The 23,846-nt window shown below is 38.1% G+C and overlaps 1 protein-coding gene across 2 annotated transcripts; it reads left to right on the forward strand.

Moving 5' to 3' along the window:
* The first annotated feature begins 12 nt into the window (after positions 1-12).
* Positions 13-23,265, forward strand: LOC110442999 (DNA helicase MCM9-like). 2 transcript variants are annotated; one of them, XM_021486932.1, is made up of 20 exons: positions 13-173; positions 2,734-2,830; positions 3,539-3,680; positions 4,138-4,249; positions 4,602-4,690; positions 5,780-5,873; positions 8,832-8,857; positions 9,706-9,833; positions 10,391-10,520; positions 10,958-11,104; positions 11,622-11,685; positions 12,522-12,631; positions 15,783-15,929; positions 17,138-17,218; positions 17,785-17,920; positions 18,584-18,683; positions 18,924-19,024; positions 20,031-20,113; positions 20,397-20,475; positions 21,048-23,265. In XM_021486932.1, exons 1-20 carry the CDS (start codon positions 125-127, stop codon positions 23,003-23,005), a joined length of 3,873 nt encoding a protein of 1,290 aa, XP_021342607.1. In that variant the 5' UTR covers positions 13-124; the 3' UTR covers positions 23,006-23,265. The 2 variants fall into 2 exon arrangements, with proteins under 2 accessions (XP_021342607.1, XP_021342606.1); XM_021486931.1 differs by lacking the exon at positions 8,832-8,857 and having other exon boundaries at positions 9,680-9,833.
* Positions 23,266-23,846: the final 581 nt, after the last annotated feature.

Here is a 23,846-nt window from a genome sequence, read left to right on the forward strand (position 1 = left end):
ATATTTCAGCGAGAGTTAATCATAAACATGGCGGGAGATACAACGTGAATGTAAACATTTGGGATGAAGAAGAAGAAAATGTCAACACTTTGAAACTTTCTTGAGTGTGTTACCATACTTGGACATGGCAAACGTCGATTCGGATCGTGTTGATGATATCACACAGACAAAGCGTAAGTCATACATGAATTAGTAATGTAACAATAATTGTACGTCTACTTTCATTTTCATTTTGTGCAGTGTATTGATGACCACTGGTGACTTCTACATCTATATATATACACCCTCTACTAGTTTAACTGGCATAACACAGTGTTGCACTGAACTCCATTGGCATATAAAGAAAAATCAATGTGTAGTAATGGCTACATATATATACTTACCTTGTGTCCCTAACTCCTGAGCATCTGTGAATCAATCATGCAAATTGCAATATAAAATGATCATATTTTAAATATCTTTATCTTAATATGTACATATGCATACTTGTAACTTCTATTTTCTATATATGTAACTAGTTCCAGATATGCATTGTTTTATTGGTTAAATAAAAGCTCAATGAAATATAAACTTCATCTGTTTTACAACAATTATGAAACAAGTTAATTTAGATTTGTCAACTTACTAAACCGTCTTGTTAGCCTGAATGGTAGTGTACAGGGGGTCTTTATGTTGGATAAAACTGGAGTGCCTGGAGAAAACCTTCAGTCAGGCAGATAACCCACATAGTGAGTGAGTACCTTTGAGTTCACATCTGTGAAAATTAGGACATCCGTGGGAAGGGCCTGTCCAGCGACAGTAGATCAACGTGATCGTATAGTAATTTTGGTTTTCCCCAAAACTACCAACAAACTGACCGGTGGCAATCCCCAAGAATCTCCTGCTGCGTCGATCCATCCTAGCTAGCCGTTAAAACGTGGCAAACAATATGTACATTAATAACGGTAATATATATATATATATAAGACAGAACAAAACTTACAATTGTAGAGAAAAGAAATAAATTTTACTAAACCTACATATTAGCCCCCACATTATATTTTGCATACCTGCCAAGTGACCTGATTTCGTCGGGTTACACCCGGGATTTTAGCCCTTCACCCGCTTTTATAACTTCACCCGCCGGGTTACGATTTTGACCCGGATTTCGTCAATTTCACCCGTTTTCACCCGGAATCTTTTCGTATATTAGAAGTTACCGAAGTCACTCGGAATTCTCTAGACTTTTCCATCCTCCTTCATAAGAAAGACGATCTATTTCCTGTTTCCGTTTCTCACCAACAGGTAAGTTGTGAGTTGTTTATATACGTACTAGAACTGTTTTTACAAATGTTTATATAAAGAACGTTGTTACTGAACTTGCCGACAAGTTATTAGTCAGGTTTTTAACGAATAATTGAGTTGTATTTACGTAGAATAGATCGTATTTTGAAGGTAACGTTATGTCTTCTTGAAGGAAGAAGTTTTTATCGGGACTTGCAGGTTCTACTACACGAATTGCCAAAAGAAAAGATAATTGTACACATATCAAATGTCATAGGAAAATGAGTTATAGTGTACAAAGTCCCGTGGTCGTGGACCAAACGCTGCATTCTGCACTCTAGTCAAAAACACGCACAGGCATTTGATGATTTGTTTCTGTCAATCAAAATGATCCTTACAATAAGAGTTCAAACCCTACTCGTATAAAACTGATATTTTATATGAGAAGGGTGCAACTTCTTGTTGTCAGGACCATTTTCATTGACAGAAACAAAATGGTATTTTATATGAGCAGAATGTGACATCTTATTGTCGGGACCATTTCAATTGACATAAAAAATGCCTGTGAAAACACAGTATCATATATATTATTATGAATTAATTTTATAAGTTGTGTTGTTGACAAATCTTTTTATTTTTCAGCTTTGAATTTGGTATTGTGGATGAGGATCAGCTAGATCTGCTGGAAGAACAGTTCAATGAATGTAGAATGTAACTTTTACATCATTAAAAAATTTAAGTTCTAATTTAATATCTATTTTTCTTATATTTGTTGCGAAAAAATCCGTCGCGCATTATGACCCTCTTTTTAATTTTCAAAAGAGGGTCATAACCCTCTTTCAGCATGTCCAGGGTTGGCAGGTATGATTTTGGTAAAATAAGGCCTGCAGATACTTTTAAATAGTCTACGATAATAACCACCCCATCCCGGTACACTGATATATGTTGAGTCAACAACTTTAAGCTTACCCTAATGTTCCCTAACTTGAGTGTACTGCTTTCAGTACATCGGTACTTGGTAGTGACTGTATCTTCCCACGACTCACCAATTTAATCTGGTCATCTCAAAAGCATTATACCAATGTAAACAAATAGACTAGCACTAGTGATAGCTGCTACTCGAGGGGAAGCATCTGCTGAACAAATAGCGCTGCCATACCTGTTTGGTTACTTTTAGGATGGTATATTTAATTAGGGAATACACAAAGACACAACAGTAAATATAGAACAGTACTCAGGCTAATGACCCATTTTCCCACACTTGATTGTGAAGTCAAACCCAGGCTGTCGGTTAGTGAAAAAATAGTGCACTCTCTCTAATGCGCCGCCTGACCAGCCCAAGAGTTCAATAAAGGTATCCAATACGTTAATTATTAAACATTATTACAACACAAGTACTTTTATTATCATCTAATCACTGATACACTATATAGCTAGCTGCAGTTGGTGAGATAAGTGGTTTATTTGCAGATGTACTACAGCAGTATGTCTTGGATAACCACAGGGAGGAATTGGTCCAGGTTTTATTGGAGGAAGATGAAGAAGATCACTACTGCATTTCTGTCCAGTAAGCATATCATTAGGATCGATTGTTTTGCGATATTTGAATGAATTTGACATCACCATAAATAAAATACCATGATTTTTAGGAAAAAGAAATGTTAGCATCAAAATTCATGTCTGCATCAAATCTGACATGTAATTTTTTATAAATTATAATGTACACTAATTTCAATTCATGAGAGTTCAAAGAAACCAAGCTCATTATTACTGATCAAAGCCAGGCTCTGTAATAATTATTGATCATGTCCTAATTAGCCACTGATATGTGTTATTATAGAAACTGAGGTAATTGCAAAGAAACTATTAGCTGCTTAATAATTTGTCAGTATTATACATTTTATTTATATTCATGCTGACTAACACATATTTGCAGTATTAAATTTGCTTAAATAATGCATAACTAAATATAACAAAAAACAGGGATGTACATTTTATATTGATTATATTGGGCCTGGTGGCTTCTTTTATGATAAATATTCTTCCCCTGTCAAATTTTAATTGTTTTTCTCATGTTTAAAAATAAAATTATCTGTTACAAAAAAAATTAGGAAACAGGAATGTCCCTCTTGTTTAGATATGTAGGTGTAATAGGGAGTTTGAACTTGTAAATGATACGGTAAAATCACTGCAATAACAACACAACTTTCAGCGCATAGAAAAAATGAAATGCTTATATAATTACGATGTATCTAAATCTTTTGTACTCTTTCAGTGCTTTGTCCCTGTTTGAAAGTGACATGTCAATCTGCGACATGCTTCTTTCCCGGGCAGAGAAGCTGCTTCCTGTGTTTGATGCCGCCCTGGTGGAGGTCCAGACTAGCGTGATTGAGGACCATCCAGACAAAAATCAGATGGTAGGTTAGGAATTTTGTCCAGTTGTTGAGGCCTCATTCCAAAATGAAAATCTCATTGTATTTTCACAATTTCATTTTTTTTTTCCATTCAATTTTTGTTCATAAAAAAGTTTTGCATCCCTGCAAATGTAAATGATAGATTGGGAAAACATTCCTGATCTAAAGACATGAACATTTGAACAATGTTGAGTGTAACACAACACTAATGCTACTCATACAAAATTTTAATTAATTTTCCTCTGACGTGTAAAATATAAAAATAATATAATAAATTCATTTTTAATATTGACTAACAACAAGAAGATGGCATAAAATCCGAACAAATTATTAATTTAATATTAATTACTATTGGCCAGCTGATTGCCAACACTAGAACATAAGCCTGTAGATAGCACACTGAAATGTCTGGGAATCCTTCACAATGTCTGCTGTATCTATATACGTGTTGATGCTCTAGAGTCTAAAGAGAAATATTCATGGAAGAGTGATGTCCTTACCTGTCTGTCCAGAACTGATCAGGACCAACTTGCCTCGAACCTCAGATGTTGGCAGTTTTCTCAGCATCAGTGGTAAGTATTTAAGCTACAACTTGCCATCCCCTTTGCATCCCTGCGGAATATACTGTCAAGTGTATTTAAAAGTTTCTCTTAAAAGCTGATATATTTTTTTCTTTCAAAAGACAAAGTTTCACCAATTGAGTAACCAATTGTGATAAGCGGATGGACCTATATATATATATATATACACACTGTACCACAAACACTTGACTTCAGACTTTGAGAAGGATCATATACTGATGTGAAGTATCATTATGTAAAAATCAATTTCATCAAATTTATCAAGGACGTAATGGTTTGTAGTCCATATGTGTGGTAAGATATCATGGAATCAAGTTGAAGCCTTAGAGGTATTCTAACACAGGTACTGTGATCCGCACCACTGTGATGAAGATGCTGGAGTTTGAAAAGGAATACATCTGTACAAAGTGCCGATCTGTCATCTCTGTACAGGTAGGTACAAAGTGCCGATCTGTCATCTCTGTACAGGTAGTAGGTACAAAGTGCCAATCTATCATCTTTGTACAATTTTTAGCTCACCTGCCCGAGGGCTAGTAAGCTTATGCCATGGTTCATTGTCCGTCTGTCAACTTTTCCTTTTAAAACGCTACTAGTCCTGAACAGCTTGGTGGATTTTGACTAAATTTGGCCTGGAGCATCCTTGGGCAAATGAGGCTCAATTTTGTATAAATAGAGGGTTGGGGGCAGAGGGGTTGGGCCCAATAAGGGAACTTGAAGTACATCTTTAAAATCCTTCTCATTTAATCTGATTGGAGGGATTTCAACGAAATTTTGTGTAGAGCACCCTTGGGCAAAGGGGACTCAATAATATATAAATGTAGGGTGTGACCCCCAGGGGGCAGATCGGTTGGGCCAAATGGAGTGAACATAGTAATATATACAAAATCCTTCTTCTGTACCATTGAAGGTATTTAAAACACATTTTGTGTAGAGCATCCTTGGGCAAAGGAGACTATATTTGTATAAACAGAGGATGTGGCAGAAGGACAGGGCCTAATAAGGGAACTATAGGTAAACCTTTATAATCCTTCTCCTTTACTTTGATTGGATGGATTTCAACCAAATTTTGTGTATATCATCTTTGGATAAAGAGGACTCAATTTTGTGTAAATGCAGGGTTGCCTTTCAGGGGCTGAGGGGCAGGGCCCAATAGGGGAAATTGAGGTAAATGTTTAAAATCCACCCCATTTCATGAGGGCAGGAAAAAGGGACCCAATGAGAGATGGCTGTTGCTTAGAGACAGAGCCAATTTTTGAAAATAGTTGCGGTATTACATTTAATAAGAACATTTTCCCATGGTTGCTTTATTATCCAGGTGATTAATACAGGCCTTCTGGGCCTTTTATTTATTCAATTACATGTATCTCTTACTGTTGAATATAAAATATACTTTTGAAATTGTTAATCTAAGTGAAATTATGAGAACAATTTTAGTTTGCGAAAATTTTCCATCACAGTGCCTTTCTACTCACATTTTTTTTATATGTAAATGAAGTTTTTTTTATATTTTTTTAATTTCAGGCAGATTTTGAGCAGTTTAATGCAGTTTCCAAACCCAGTAAATGTACCAATGAGATATGTAACTCCATCACTTTCTCTCCCCTCAGTGATGCAGGTAGGTGAATTTTCAGCAAATTACTACATCAGTTTAAGATGTAATGATTTATCATCCACACTATATGTACTTTGGAATAGATGTAAAATCATTTTCTTCAGTTGTGTTAAAACACATATTGCAATACATTTTACAGAATTACAGTTGTCTTAAATTTGGGCACCGATTATGATAAAAAATGCATAAGAGAAAAAGAAACTCAGAACTGATCTATTGAACTGCCTATTCTACACTTCACTGATGTTGCTTTAACTTGATATCCAGAAAATATTTTAAATAATTTAAAAAAAAAAAAATCTCACAAGAGAAGAAGCTTCATGCCAGGAAAGTTCTTTAAGTTTATGAATTTATTTATTGCTATATTTTCTATATACTGCACACCTTAAAAAACAGCTTTGTAAATGGCACCTTTTAGCTTTATCATTGTCGCTATATATAAAACCATTAACTGAGGTTGCTTAGGTTAAAGATTTTGAAGAGTACTTATATACACCATCTTAAAGGTTAACCGTGATACCTTTTTCTTTTTGAAATTTCGAGCCTTTTTATAAGTGTGATACACAGCAACTGAAGTGAAGAAACTGTCTCAGTTATGACTACCTTGATCAGGTACACAGCTATTGACGTGTAGAAACTGTCTAAGTTATTACTACCTTGATCAAGTACACAGCTATTGACCTGTAGAAACTGTCTAAGTAATGACTACCTTGATCAGGTACACAGCCACTGAAGTGTAGAAACTGTCTCAGTAATTAATACCTTGATCAGGTACACAGCCACTGAAGTGTATAAACTGTCTAAGTTATGACTACCTTGATCAAGTACACAGCTATTGACTTGTAGAAACTGTCTAAGTAATGACTGCCTTGATCAGGTACACAGCCACTGAAGTGTAGAAACTGTCTAAGTTATGACTACCTTGATCAGGTACACAGCTATTGATGTGTAGAAACTGTCTCAGTAATGACGACCTTGATCAGGTACACAGCTAATGACGTGTAGAAACTGTCTAAGTTATGACTACCTTGATCAGGTACACAGCTATTGACGTGTAGAAACTGTCTAAGTAATGACTACCTTGATCAGGTACACAGCCACTGAAGTGTAGAAACTCGCTAAGAAATGACTACCTTGATCAGGTACACAGCCACTGAAGTGTAGAAACTGTCTAAGTTATGACTACCTTGATCAAGTACACAGCTATTGACGTGTAGAAACTGTCTAAGTAATGACTACCTTGATCAGGTACACAGCCACTGCAGTGTAGAAACTTTCTAAGTTATGACTACCTTGATCAGGTACACAGCTATTGACGTGTAGAAACTGTCTCAGTAATGACGACCTTGATCAGGTACACAGCTATTGACGTGTAGAAACTGTCTAAGTTATGACTTCCTTGATCAGGTACACAGCTATTGACGTGTAGAAACTGTCTAAGTTATGGCTACCTTGATCAGGTACACAGCCACTGAAGTGTAGAAACTCGCTAAGAAATGACTACCTTGATCAGGTACACAGCTATTGAAGTGTAGAAACTGTCTCAGTAATGACGACCTTGATCAGGTACACAGCTATTGACGTGTAGAAACTGTCTCACTAATGACGACCTTGATCAGGTACACAGCTATTGACGTGTAGAAACTGTCTAAGTTATGACTACCTTGATCAGGTACACAGCTTTTGACGTGTAGAAACTGTCTCAGTAATGACGACCTTGATCAGGTACACGTCAATAGCTGTGTAGAAACTGTCTAAGTTATGACTACCTTGAGCAGGTACACAGCCACTGAAGTGTAGAAACTCTCTAAGTAATGACTACCTTGATCAGGTACACAGCCACTGAAGTGTAGAAACTCTCTAAGTAATGACTACCTTGATCAGGTACACAGCTATTGAAGTGTAGAAACTGTCTAAGTAATTACTACCTTGATCAGGTACACAGCTACTGAAGTGTAGAAACCGTCTAAGTAATGACTACCTTGATCAGGTACACAGCCACTGAAGTGAATAAACTGTCTCAGTAATGACTACCTTGATCAGGATCACAGCCACTGAAGTGAAGAAACTGTCTCAGTAATGTCTTCCTTGATCAGGTACACAGCCACTGACGTGTAGAAACTTTCTAAATAATGACTACCTTGATCAGGTACACAGCTACTGAAGTGTAGAAACCGTCTAAGTAACGACTACCTTGATCAGGTACACAGCCACTGCAGTGTAGAAACTTTCTAAGTTATGACTACCTTGATCAGGTACACAGCTACTGAAGTGTAGAAACTGTCTAAGTAATGACTGCCTTGATCAGGTACACAGCCACTGACGTGTAGAAACTGTCTCAGTAAGGACTACCTTGATCAGGTACACAGCCACTTAAGTGTAGAGACTCTCTAAGAAATGACTACCTTGATCAGGTACACAGCCATTGAAGTGTAGAAACTCTCTAAGTAATGACTACCTTGATCAGGTACGCAGCCACTGAAGTGTAGAAACTCTCTAAGAAATGACTACCTTGATCAGGTACACAGCCATTGAAGTGTAGAAACTCTCTAAGTAATGACTACCTTGATCAGGTATACAGCTATTGACTTGTAGAAGCTGTCTAAGTAATGACTACCTGGATCAGGTACACAGCCACTGAAGTGAAGAAACTGTCTCAGTAATGCCTTCCTTGATCAGGTACACAGCCACTGACGTGTAGAAACTGTCTAAGTAATTACTACCTTGATCAGGTACACAGCCACTGAAGTGAAGAAACTGTCTCAGTAATGACTACCTTGATCAGGTTCACAGCCACTGAAGTGAAGAAACTGTCTCAGTAATGACTTCCTTGATCAGGTACACAGCCACTGACGTGTAGAAACTGTCTCAGTAATGACACTGTCTCAGTTATGACTACCTTGATCAGGTACACAGCTATTGAAGTGTAGAAACCGTCTAAATAATGACTACCTTGACCAGGTACACAGCCACTGAAGTGTAGAAACTGTCTCAGTAATGACTACCTTGATTAGGTACACAGCCACTAAAGTGTAGAAACTGTCTCAGTAATGACTACCTTGATCAGGTACCCAGCTATTGAAGTGTAGAAACCGTCTAAATAATGACTACCTTGACCAGGTACACAGCCACTGAAGTGTAGAAACTGTCTAAGTAATGACTACCTTGATTAGGTACACAGCTATTGAAGTGTAGAAAGCGTCTAAATAATGACTACCTTGACCAGGTACACAGCCACTGAAGTGTAGAAACTCTCTAAGAAATGACTACCTTGATCAGGTACACAGCCACTGAAGTGTAGAAACTGTCTAAGTAATGACTACCTTGATCAGGTACACAGCTATTGACATGTAGAAACTTTCTAAGTTATGACTACCTTGATCAGGTACACAGCTATTTATGTGTAGAAACTTTCTAAGTAATGACTACCTCGATCAGGTACACAGCCACTGACGTGTAGAAACTGTCTGAATAATTACTACCCTGATCAGGTACACAGCCACTGAAGTGTAGAAACTGTCTAAATAATTACTACCTTGATCAGGTACACAGCCACTGACGTGGAGAAACTGTCTGAATAATTACTACCTTGATCAGGTACACAGCCACTGAAGTGTAGAAACTTTCTAAATAATGACTACCTTGATCAGGTACACAGCTATTGATGTGTAGAAACTTTCTAAGTAATGACTACCTTGATCAGGTACACAGCCACTGACGTGTAGAAACTGTCTAAATAATGACTACCTTGATCAGGTACACAGCCACTGAAGTGTAGAAACTGTCTAAATAATTACTACCTTGATCAGGTACACAGCCACTGAAATGTAGAAATTACCAGGAGGTTAAGGTACAGGAGCAGGTCCAGAAACTGGCGATGGGCACCATCCCCCGATCCATGTGGATTGCACTGGAGGACGACCTGGTGGACGTCTGTAAGGCAGGGGACGATGTCATCATCTGGTATGTTTAAAAATATGTCTGCAGTGTCTTGAATGCAAAAACCACCTGTTTAACTGTTCATTCAGTGAAATATCTGACAGTAGTATTTGGCATGTGTTAATTACGTTTCCATTCACATTTGAACACAGAGGTCATGGAAAAAACAGAAACAATTCCATTGTGTTGATGACCCTTCTGGTGGCAGGGACACTTCTTCAAAACTCTAAATTTGTTTTATATTCAACAAATGTTTTATGCCCCAACCCCTTCCATAAGTATGAGAGCATTCTCAGACCCGATACCATTTATTTGAAGTGTCTGACCCTTGTCCAAAGAACTGGTTATTTACAAAGAATACCTGATGTGCTGGGCTCTCAGAAAAAAAGAATTGTCTATACAAGATTTATAAAAGCTGGTTATGGTGTATTACTTGATCTATGACATTTGTTGAATAATATGTTTTTTTTATAAACTCTACATTGGGTACATTTCAAATTATATTGAAAATATTAATATTGAGGTTTGAATGGAAATTGTTTTTGCTGAGGCTGATATTGGACTGTATCTGACTTTCTCAGTGGAACAGTGCTAAGACGATGGAGATCTGTGTCTGTTGATGCCCGCTGTGAAATAGAGGTTGTGATGAAGGCAAACCATGTCTTAGTGACCAACAAACAGAGGAACGCAGTGCTGGTCACGCAGGAGCTGGTGAGTCTAGATCACAGAATCTTGACCAGTGTGTTTGTTGTTGTTACGTAATTGATACACTTGGAGCACAGTACTGGTCACTCACAACAACTTTGTGGGTCACTCCAGATTGGTCACTCTCCACAGTACTAGTAAGTCACTTACGACTACAGTACTGATCACTGAGAACAGCTTTGCTGGTCACTTTGGACTGGCCACTCAACACAGTACTGGTCAGCCAGCACAGCAGTGTTGGTCACTCAGGGCAATGATATTGGTCAGGATAAAGCACTTATTACCCTTGACCACAGAACTGGTCATTCACAAAAAAATACTAGCCACTTTGAATAACAGTACTGGATAAAAAAAAGTAGATCTATGACATTTGTTGAAAATATATGAAAATGTTTTTTTTTCATAATCCCTACCATTTAGTACATTGGTTTTCAATTTTACAGAAGAATGAGATTGCCAGTTTTTGGGAGGAGCACAAAACTTGTCCACTGAAAGGTCGTAACAAGATTCTGGCCAGTCTGTGTCCTCAGGTGTATGGGTTGTATGTGGTCAAGCTGGCAGTGGCAGTGGTGTTGGCTGGAGGGGTACAGGTCAGTATAGATATTAATGGATGGTCAGCAATGTCCATTAAGGGTTATGCTACCTTATTAAAGACATGCACCTCCTTTACCAAAAGAGTTCAGCATTTAGGTTAACTTTGGTCAGATGTCCATCATGAAAGATAATACTAACTGATGATCTTTTGAAAATAGACAACATTAACACTCATATTTAATTTAACAAATTTAAAGAGAGAAAACTCAAATACAGAATCTCATATATATCATGTGGAAGGTTATCCTATAGCCTTAAATCTAACCCAAATCATCGGTATAATGTTAAGTCATGTGGTAACATATAATTCTGTGCATGGAAATTTTCAACGCAAAATGTAGAGCATGGATGTGATAACTCTACAATGTACAAGTATTGACTTAGAGGACATAAACATACCATGTTTCTACAGTAATTTCCAAGTGATTAAATAAGATGTTGCTCTAGTATTTTCACTGTCAATGTGTTGATATTTTCTAGACCTGTTGTTTTTGATATTTGTATATTTTACAGCGGATTGACGAGTCTGGAACTCGTGTGAGAGGAGAAATACACATGCTAATGGTAGGGGACCCAGGTAAGTGTATATGAATTGCAATTTATCAAGCAAGTCGTGAGATAATAAGGAAGGTGGCAAATGGAACAGGGGGCTTTATATTGAGGCTTTAGTGTAAACCATAATCCAATAAAAAGTGCACAATACATTGCGATTCATAGGAAACAAAGACCTTCACTTCTGGGTCAAAAGTCAAATAAATGCAAAATTTAAAGCGAAATCTTATCTGGGTTGTAAATTTTAAACCATTTAAAAATATTTTTATGAGAATTGAATTATATCTGTATCACCCACAGAAGGTGTTCAATGTTCAGCTCTAGGTCAAAGGTTAAATAAGTGTAAAATTACGCATATTGTACTTTTGACCTAATACTAAAAGTTCTTTATCATTATAGACATTCCTCCTATTGTGATGAAGAATAAAGTTCTGTGCGAAAAGCCAATGTTTTGGTAGTATACTGATTTTAACACCTTGCTAATCATTGCTTTGGACTGCTTGGAATTATTAGTTGAAATTTTGTTATCCAAGGTCTGTAATTAATATTTGACATATAAAGTATCTCTCGGTAGAATTTTAGAATCTATGGTGTTGGGGGTACTTAAAACTTTTTTTTCAAATGATAGAAAATAACTTTATACAAGTATTTGGAATACAACTATCTAGAAAGAATTTGTGTTTCATGGGTTCTGGACCCCTATTTATAGAAAGATCATGACTAGCAAGGGCATTAAACATCCTAAACATAGTCTTGGTTTCTTTTCTTGAAAATGTTTTGTCCTGAATAAAAAGGTTACCTTGTTACATTCAGTAAGTATTGTGTTTTAATGTTTATGTTTTGTTGACTCAATAATAACAGGTACTGGAAAATCACAGTTCATGAAGTACGCAACAAAAATTACACCTCGGTCTGTACTGACAACAGGAATTGGGAGTACAAGTGCAGGTCTGACTGTCACAGCGGTCAAGGTAGAGTAACTGTACTGACGACAAGTATAGGGGAGTACTAGTGCAGGTATGACTGTCACAGCAGTCAAGGTAGAGTAACTGTACTTACCACAAGTATAGGGGAGTACTAGTGATCTCACTGTCACAGTGGTCAAGGTAGAGTAACTGTACTTACCACAAGTATAGGGGTGTCCTAGTGATCTCTCTGTCACAGCAGTCAAGGTAGAGTAACTATGCTGACCACAAGTATAGGGGTGTCCTAGTGATCTCACTGTCACAGCGGTCATGGTAGAGTAACTGTACTGACCACAAGTGTAGGGGTGGCCTAGTGCTCTCACTGTCACAGCGGTTAAGGTAGAGTAACTATACTGACTACAAGTATAGGGAGTACTAGTGCAGGTCTCACTGTCATAGCAGTCAAGGTAGAGTAACTGTACTTACCACAAGTATAGGGGTGTCCTAGTGATCTCTCTGTCACAGCAGTCAAGGTAGAGTAACTATGCTGACCACAAGTATAGGGGTGTCCTAGTGATCTCTCTGTCACAGCAGTCAAGGTAGAGTAACTGTACTGACCACAAGTATAGGGGAGTACTAGTGCAGGTCTCACTGTCATAGCAGTCAAGGTAGAGTAACTGTACTGACCACAAGTATAGGGGAGTACTATTGCAGGTCTCACTGTCATAGCAGTCAAGGTAGAGTAACTGTAATGACCACAAGTATAGGGGAGTACTAGTGCAGGTCTCACTGTCATAGCAGTCAAGGTAGAGTAACTGTAATGACCACAAGTATAGGGGAGTACTAGTGCAGGTCTCACTGTCACAGCGGTCAAGGTAGAGTAACTGTACTGACCACAAGTATAGGAAGTACTAGTGCAGGTCTCACCGTCACAGCGGTCAAGGTAGAGTAACTGTACTGACTACAAGTATAGGGAGTACTAGTGCAGGTCTGACTGTCACAGCAGTCAAGGTAGAGTAACTATACTGACCACAAGTATAGGGGAGTACTAGTGCAGGTCTGACTGTCATAGCAGTCAAGGTAGAGTAACTGTACTGACCACAAGTATAGGGGAGTATTAGTGCAGGTCTGACTGTCACAGCAGTCAAGGTAGAGTAACTTTACTGACCACAAGTATAGGGGAGTACTAGTGCAGGGCTCACTGTCACAGCGGTCAAGGTAGAGTAACCGTACTGACAATAAGTATAGGGAGTACTAGTGCAGGTCTCACTGTCAAAGTGGTCAAGGTAGTGTAACTGTACTGACCACAAGTATAGGGAGTTCTAGTGATCTCACTGTCACAGTGGTCAAGGTAGAGTAACTGTACTGACAATAAGTATAGGGAGTACTAGTGCAGGTCTCACTGTCAAAGTGGTCAAGGTAGTGTAACTGTACTGACCACAAGTATAGGGAGTTCTAGTGATCTCACTGTCACAGTGGTCAAGGTAGAGTAACAGTACTGACCACAAGTATAGGGAGTACTAGTGATCTCACTGTCACAGTGGTCAAGGTAGAGTAACAGTACTGACCACAAGTATAGGGAGTACTAGTGCAGGTCTCACTGTCACAGTGGTCAAGGTAGTGTAACTGTACTGACCACAAGTATAGGGAGTGCTAGTGATCTCACTGTCACAGTGGTCAAGGTAGAGTAACAGTACTGACCACAAGTATAGGGGAGTACTAGTGCAGGTCTCACTGTCACAGCGGTCAAGGTAGAGTAACTATACTGACCACAAGTATAGGGAGTACTAGTGCAGGTCTCACTGTCACAGCGGTCAAGGTAGAGTAACTATACTGACCACAAGTATAGGGGTGTCCTAGTGATCTCACTGTCACAGTGGTCAAAGTAGAGTACCTGTACTGACCACAAGTATAGGGAGTACTAGTGCAGGTCTCACTGTCACAGCGGTCAAAGTAGAGTAACTATACTGTCCACAAGTATAGGGGTGTCCTAGTGATCTCACTGTCACAGCAGTCAAGGTAGAGTACCTGTACTGACCACAAGTATAGGGAGTGCTAGTGCAGGTCTTGCTGTCACAGCAGTCACGGTAGTGTACCTGTGGTCAGTAACAGTATTGACCATAGTTATAGGGTGTTATGGTGGTAAGTACTGTCACAGTGGTCAAGTTAGAATCGGTGTCCTAGTGATCTCACTGTCACAGCGGTCAAGGTAGAGTAACTGTACTGACCACAAGTATAGGGAGTGCTAGTGCAGGTCTTGCTGTCACAGCAGTCAAGGTAGTGTACCTGTGGTCAGTAACAGTATTGACCATAGTTATAGGGTGTTATGGTGGTAAGTACTGTCACAGTGGTCAAGTTAGAATCACAAAATTGACCAATGGTCAAGGTATAATGCATTGTTGAGATAAAATGTCATATTAGCTAGAGATTGTTTTACAGACCTAGATAGAACATTTATTTTGTTTATGAGGATTGTATCTTGTAAAGAATGAATAGCATTTTGGTCTGAATTTAATCAATTCTCGATTTAATAAACATAATCTAATACCTGTTGTTTATCATAATTGATTTATCTCAGTTCAAGAAAATCCCAATGCATATCACCCAGCGGCAGACAGATCAATCATTTGCAATCAACAATAAGTGCTTTATCATTTTTTGTCACCATCCTTGATACTCCAGGGGTTGAAGGCACAAAGATAGCAGTTTGATTGGTTTCAGGTAACAAAAACCTGACCAATCGCTAAGCTGATACCTGTCCTTTGAAGATTACAGAGGGGTGACATCCAACTTCAAAGCTAGTCAATTTTTACCGTTACACAGCCGCGAGATTCGTTTGATGTACATCAAAGAATCGTACTAGTCTTCTTGTCTCATCTACAAGGTGGCGCACACCGAGCCTTCAATTTTGCTATGACATACTGGAATATGGAGGATGTGATGAATCAAGAGGTTTTATTTAATTCTACTTGAGCAAAAGAGTTCCAACCTGTTCTCAGTGCATTTATTGCAGTCACTACAGTGACCTGTCTTTACGTTAGTTATCCTGGTTTATCCAAATCAGGAAAAAGAAATTTGATTTTTGAAAGTTTATTCATTTGTTTTCAATTTTCAAAGTGTTCATTTGTTTTTTACAGATTAAATTAATGATAATCAGTAATTTCACAAGTGTTTAAACAAAAGGAAAAAAATACTATATGATGTATGTTTATTGCAGGACGGTGGGGAGTGGCAGCTGGAGGCAGGAGCCTTGGTGCTGGCTGATGGCGGGCTTTGTTGTATTGATGAGTTTAACAGTATCAGGGAACACGACAAGGCTAGCATCCATGAGGCTATGGAACAACAGACCATCAGTGTAGCCAAGGTCAGGGTCATAGTCAATCTAACCTTTATCTGTGGTCAAGGTCAGGTTCAAAGTAAATCTAACTTCTAACCTTTATCCATGATCAAGGTCAGGGTTATAGTCAATCTAATCTTTATCTGTGGTCAAGGTCAGGTTCAAAGTAAATATAACCTCTAACCTTTATCCATGATCAAGGTCAGGGTCATAGTCAATTTAATCTTTATGTGTGACCAAGGTCAGGTTCAAAGTAAATCTAACCTCTATCTGGATCTGGGGTCAAGGTCTTATGTAACCTTTATATGTAGCCAATGTCAGCATCTCAGGCAATGTAATGGCAATGGAACATTTTGCCAGGGTCATTGTCAAGGTCGTTGACTTGAACTTTTAACCTCAAAGTCAGGGTCATAGGCAACACAATGTTTAGCCAGAGTCCATTCCAATTCTTTACTCGTACAAGTTTTTACAACTTATGGCATAAGGTCAGGGTCAAAGGCATAAGGTCAGGGTCAAAGGCATAAGGTCAGGGTCAAAGGCATTGTTACTTCTCACTTGACACAATGATTTTCATCCCTTTACTGAAGCCAACGGCACAGTCAGAGGCAAGTTTACATTTTCCTGAAGTCAGTGATAAGGCCTATATTATGTAAGCTTTAGTTTTCCTGATTTTACTGATATTGCAGCCTTTAACTTTATGTAAACCAAAGTCTGGTTCTTTGTGATAGTATCTTGTATCTTGAATGTTACATAAATTTACCAAAGACATTCTCAATTGCAGTAAATGAAAGCCATTCATCATTAATGAACACGAACATTGAAATATCACATATTTCATATCATATATATATATATATCATGTATTTGGAATCTAATCTTTGCAGCATATATACTTGGGTATTGTTATGTGGCTTCACAGAGCCTGATCAAATAGTTACATAGACCTTCATTTAGTTATGTCGACATACAAGGTCCTGATAGTTTGTTAACTTGTCCGTTATGATAATCCTTGACAAAAGTCATATAATTTTACCACTTTATCTACGATTGTGGTTAGGGTCATTTATTTGACAGCCTTCCTGTCCTTTATGATAATCCTTGACAAAAGTCATATAATTTTACCACTTTATCTACGATCGTGGTCAGGGTCATTTATTTGACATCCTCCCACATTGTTGGAGTTGAATTTCATTCAGTTCACTTAATTTTTTTCTGTATGATAACTTTAATCGCAGGCCGGAATGGTGTGTAAACTGGACACCAGAACAACAATACTAGCGGCCACCAACCCCAAGGGACATTACGACCCAAACGAGGTAACTACAGCTATCTGCTACTGATGTGTACTTAAAGAACTCTAATTCATATAATTCCTGTGATATGCTTAGTTTGAAACTTTTATTCCTTCAGTCTAAATAAAAAAGTAAAGTTTAATTATTCCCTGATCTGAACAGAGTTATGTCCCTTTGTTTATTTTTTGATACTGAAGTTTTGTCTGAAGGCGTGGAACTATGGATTTCTTGCAATTTTTTTCTAATATGACTTTATAAGGCTTCTTTGTATTTTCCAAGTACACCTTAAAAATAAAATGAGGTAAAACGGCATGGCAACTCCTTTTGTATACAATCTCAATAGCTGACTGTTCGGCGTATAGGATTGTTTGTGTGTAAAGTTAAACTTTGATATTACATATTTCCAAACTGATATATATCAGCCACACTCTTTTTCACACCAAGATCACAGAACAAGCAGAGGGAATATTTTGATATTTTTCACGAGTGTCTATAATCAGTTTACCATTTTATTGTAAAACCTCATATTTCAGTTGTAAAAAAGTTACATTATTTTCCTAATTGAGAAAGCACCTGTCTTGTGTTGACAGTCACTGTGTGTGAATGTAGCTCTAGCCAGTCCACTCCTGAGTCGATTTGACCTTGTCCTTGTCCTTCTGGACACTCAGAATGAGGACTGGGATAGGGTCGTGTCCAGCTTCATCCTTGAAAACAAAGACCCACTCGGTAAGTGGTTAAAGCAGAGGTATGCCATGTAACTGTCAGACCATGATAGATAAGATACTGGTAAGTTATTGGTTTTGATATACACAGACTCACTCAATCAATATTTATGGCGTCATCATCTGTGCAAACTTTAATCTTCCTTAAAGTTTCTACCCATACCTTCAGTATCAAATACTTGTATAGTTTCATTTTCAGCCAAAATCTGAATTTTCAGATGGCTGCCAGTGGCCATCTTTGATCTTGTAAAAAAAAAAACATGGTACTGTGTGTTCTTTATATCAATTACCTTCTCAAGTTTTCTTTTGACCAAATCTGAAAGTCAGCATGGGGCAGGAGACACATCAGTTCATTGGAGTATTTGTCTTTTTGAATAAACAAAATAACAGCATCTATAAATGTTTATGTTGGGTTGCTGTGGAATGCAGTTGAATGTTAAAAATGTGGTTCAATAGTACTTAAATCTTATTTTACTGAAAACAAGAGGGAAGATACCAGATTATTTTTCAAAAATGACAACAAGTCTGTAAGAACAGGGTCACAAACAGAGAAAACAGACTATTTCAGCCACCCAATCATGTTTGTTATTTATTACAGAAAGTTCTAAAAGTGAGAGTGATCTCGGATGTCGGTAGTGTCAGGTTTTGTTGTATTTTATACCTTCAGGTGATATAAACATGAAGCATTTATGGGGGATGGAGAAAATGCAGGCTTACCTGTCTCTGATCAAGTCTATAGACCCCCAGCTCACTGACGATTCTAGCAGGTAAGAAAACAGATTCATTTTATTGTATTGGAGAGAATGGATTAACTTTTTCCTTTGTGTTTTATATCAAAAGAGATGTAGGCGGTGAAGGAAGTTGTAATGACTGGGAGTCAAAGTCATAATGAAAAGGTCTATTGGACCTTGACCTCAAGTACCAAAATACAGGTACATGTACATCGTCAGTGTTGGGGTATCAAAAAAGAACCTGCTTAGAGTTAAATCCGGTTGTTTTTGATGTAGGGTGTTAAGGGAGTACTACCGAGCTCAGAGAGGAGCAGACGACAGGAACGCGGCCAGGACCACCATGAGGCTCCTACAGAGTATGATCAGGCTGTCACAGGGTAGGTTCGTGAGTTGGTAAACTGGAATAAATACAGCAATATTTGCTCACACCTGTGGGGTGCAGATCAATATTTTGAGGAATACATGTTATTCAACAAAATCTGTGGTTGGTTTGAAGTTGTCAGGTATCAATTATATCAATCTGTTAAATCCTGAGGACAATACATTTTAGAACAGATCTGCTAATGTTTAGTATGTCGCTGGTAGCAATGAGTTTTGGTTATATGTAGAAAAAAAGGAGATTAGAAAAACTCTCTAAGAATTAATACATACTCCCTTTAACTACAATCAACATAAAAGTGTGAAAAAATTTAAGAGTATGAATATATATATAGCAGAGGTAGTGTTATCCACATGACAACTTTTAGACAAAAAATATGTTTGTGGAAATTTGAAGACTTCTTTGATAATTTAAATGATTATTTTTAGCTCACCTAGCCCAAAGGGCCATGTGAGCTTATGCGGTACTGTGGCATTCGTTCGTCATCTTTTTCTTTTGAACCACTTCTTCTGAAGAACTGGAGGACCTTGGGTCATGATACTTGGCCAGTGGGTACTTTGGATAGAGTGCTATAAAGTTTCCTCATTAAAATGACCTTGACCTAGTTTCAAGGTCACAGGAGTAAAATATGTTATAAACTTCCAACAACAATATCTTAAGAACGATTAGGTCTAGAGTGATGATACTTGGGTATGTTATGTAGGGGTCAAATGTCAACGTGGGTTAAAATTCAAATTTCAAATTTCAAACGACAATATCTGAAGAACCATTAAGAACTTCTGGGCCTCTTGTTCTACTTTAATTTCTCTTAAACAGTTTTTAAAAATCTGATAGGTAGATTAACATTCTTTGAATAAAACTGGTATGCTAACTTCAGAGAATGCTGAAATAGAAAAAAAAAACAGCTATAGAAAAAAGTTCAATACAGAAATTAGAAGAAAATAATTCTTAATTGATATGGCAAATTTACATTCAGAGGTAAACCATGACTTTCTGTTTTGTAGCCCACGCTCGTCTGATGTTTCGAGATACAGTCTCAGTCCAGGACGCTGTGCTGGCTGTTACTCTTATGGAGTCCTCCATGCAGGTACTGAAATTGAGGGGACATTTATGTGTCCTTACTACAGCAGAAGCTAACCACTAGTCCAATTAATGTACTGAGAGGCATTTGTTGAACATTGGTCATTGTTACTCAAGGTCCTGTCTGCTTGTTTTTTGTGCTCATTTGCTAGGTTATGTTGACAGGATGCTGAGTTGCTTGGTGATGTTATGTTGACAAGTTGCTTAGTGGCTTATTGATGGGTGTATATGTTTGTATATATTCTGACATTGGTGCTTAGTTTCTACATAGTGTTTGTTTATGTTCACAGGGGGCTGCGTTGCTAGGCGGGGTTAATGCCCTTCATACCTCCTTCCCTGAGGATGCAGAGGAAGAGTACAAACTACAAGGTAACCCACTAGGATAGAAGGTCATGTAAAAGTTGATTTTACCAGAGAGAATGCTACACTTATTTATAATCTTATATTGTAAGTCAAATATACACCTTTTCCAAGTACACAGTGAAATGGAGATCTTCGATACTCTAGGGGTTCAGCTCACTTTCGCTCTCTGCACCCCTGGAATAAGTCGTAGCAAAATTGAAGGCATGCAGCTAGCTATTTGGTTGGTCTTTGGTAAAAATACAACTGACCAATCGCTAGACAGATACATATCCTTTTAAGATTACAGAGGAGTGACACCCGACTTCAAGCCAGTCAGTTTTACCGTTACTTAACCAACAGATTCTTTAGATGTACAACAAATGCACACTGAGCCTTTGATTATGCTATGACATATTCCATGATATTATTATTATTGATGGACGAGAGCACTGCTGGGTCTATGTGTACAGCATTATAATATTTACAATCACTGTTCATTTCCTTGTGTGGTGAAGTGCAGTGAAGTACATAACTTTGATTGTCTATTTCTGTGTTTAGTTAAGTATAGATTACCATTATTTTCCATTTCTGTGTTCCAGCTGAGATGGTGCTGAACAGACTTAATCTGCATGACCTACTGGATCAGGAAATGGCACGAATTGAGCAGGAGAGACTCTCAGGTGGGACAGGGTCCCAGGGAGGTGGCAGTTCCCAGGGCCCAGGAAATGTTGGAACATCACATTCGGGTCAAGGGTCAATATCACATACAGGAAATTCGGAAGTAGATCAGTCAAGGTCGCTAATAAGTGATATTTCAGTCTTACACCAAAGTCAACCACTGAGAGAGACACACCAAAGTTTTAGAACTGAGCCAACCAGAGAAGTGAATGTTGAGGCTCGTAGTCACCAAGAGAAAGAACTACGTCAAAATGTCAGGATCAAGCGAACTATGGATATGAGAGCTGACAGCCATGAAGTAAAGTTACCAATTGATAATTCAGCTCGATCAGACGTAGAAAGTGTTGTCATGGAAATAGGATTACAGACCAAAAGTGGAGGAAACAGGAAATCTTCTTCTGATTCAGACGGCCATGACATCTCTCTCACAGATATGTTGAACACCAGTGTAGAAGATAGCCAATCCAGTATAGGTACTTTTGTTGCTCCCTCTGTAGGACAGACGCCAACATTATGGAGTCCTAGACCTCAAACATCCACACAGTTGTCCCAGTCAGCCCCGAGGGACCACAGTGAATGTCCTAATATTAGTTTGTCCAATATGTCTGATATCTCAGAGTCCCAGGACCAAAGTGCTCTGTCACAGAGAAAAGAAATAATGCCTCGCCCATCTATAACACATGCAATTCAAAACCGTCTTCAGGAAGAGAAAAACCGGAAAATTGCTTCCAAGCCAAAAGCTGGAACATCCGAGTCAGATGTTTTGGATATTTGTGACAAGGATCACCAAGCTAAACTTGTGTATGTGAAAGATACAGTTATGGAAAAGCCTAAAGCTGGATCAAAGAAACTGGTGTCAAAACTACGAAGTAAAATAGAAGCATCTAAAAGAGAGTTCACTTCATCAGACGCTTCATCAAAATCTGTTGAAAAACTTGACGAGAATGCCCCTAAACATTCAACAGGAAGTCATGGACCATCTTCAAAAGTACAGACATGCAAAGACACTTCTCTGGAACAAAAAAATAACAAGAAAATTTGGGACGCCAACTGTGACAGTAGTTATCATCGAGTGTCAGACAAAACCATGTCCAAGTTACAAAGATTTATGTTTGATTCATCTTCAGATTCATCGGCAGAGAAAGAGGTCGGAGATTCTGAAATAATTGTGGACGACAGCCTTCTATCAGAGGAGTCTGTAGTGGTTGATAACGGCGATAAAACTGGACATAAAAGGAAGCGCAGCGGCCAGGACAGTGGAATGTCTGAAAGCATGCTTTCAGGTCACCTCTGGACGGACAAACTTGAACAATCATTGCAAAGTGATATCTCAGACTCACAATCAAGTGATGCTGACGGATCATTGGGATCATCAACAAACAAACTGAAAATTGTAGAAAGTTCTAACAAAAAAGTAAAGTTGTCTAAAGACAACTCTTGTGTGAAAACCAGTGAAAATTGCCCAGAGCAATATCCTAAAGATGTTAATTCAAATAGAGTGTGTAAGGAATTAAATATCAACAAATTCAAATTCACTCGTAAACCCATGTCATGCTTGTCTGTGCAAGCTCCCCATACTGACAGTAGTAAAGTTCAGATAGATAGATCATGTGACAGGAATAAAAGTGCAATGACCTCCCAAAAGTTGGGGTCATCACAAACATCGATATCATCACAACCCTCCTCCAGCTTTCTCAAACCATTGCAAACAAAAAACAGTGCATCCAGTCCATCACAAACAGCCACCAGCATGCCCCAATCAGCGCTAGCAAGTCCTGCCTGGCTTACCAGCCTGAACACAAAGAAGTCGTCCCCCATGTTTACTGTGCCCAGCTCTGAAGACAATGATTTGGACGATCTCGACCTGGAACTTGACTGAAGATTTAAATCAGGCCCTGATTTCTGGAAAGAATAACACTTGAGAAGGTTTTCAATGATTTTTTGATAAAACATTTATTTATTAATTGATTCACTTGAAAGTTCAAGCTAATTTGTATTTTCCCAGATTTTCAGTAGCTTCCAACCATTAAAAATAAACATTATGATTGCGACTAAAGAAAATTTTAATTGTGAGTCAAATCTTAGGTTGTCACCTGAAAGTATAAGCCTTGTTAGTTCTAAAATACTTTTCATTATTTTTTTTATTTTTTTATGAATTGTGCAAAACAGAAGTGCATAAATGAAAGTTCCATGCAAAACTCTTGTTTCTGTCATACTGGTGCTGTTTCATATATTGGTGCTGTTTGTCTGTCAGCCGACTTGTTTTAGATAAAATTACCCATAAGAAGGATGTATGATTCTCTGTTATTTGATTCCCTGATCACTGCATGTAGGTCCTTCCCTGATGTCTCACTGCGTGCTGTACTCCTGTAAATATAACCACTAGAAACATCCCTGCGGCAGTCAAACCCGAACAAACTCCACACCAAACCAAGTGTAGGTTACATGTGGCGCTCATCATTTTCTTCTTGTTTTTCATTTTTGTGTATTACTGCATCTCGACTTCCTTTCTAGATTTTATTGAAAATGTCATATTTGTCTACACCTAATTCACCGATGACAAAATTTTCTTTGTTATTTTTGGGCAATATTTCTGTCGAGGCGATGATTTTGTTATTCCTGTCTCTATATTGCTGTATAGCGTCTTCAGCATTGTCTGCTCAGTTGCACTTGCATTTACAGTGACTTGCTAAAGCTGTCTTCCTATGCTGTATCGTTTC

The sequence above is a fragment of the Mizuhopecten yessoensis genome, unplaced genomic scaffold (assembly GCF_002113885.1).
Source record: "Mizuhopecten yessoensis strain PY_sf001 unplaced genomic scaffold, ASM211388v2 scaffold716319, whole genome shotgun sequence".
In the NCBI taxonomy this organism is placed as follows: domain Eukaryota; kingdom Metazoa; phylum Mollusca; class Bivalvia; order Pectinida; family Pectinidae; genus Mizuhopecten; species Mizuhopecten yessoensis.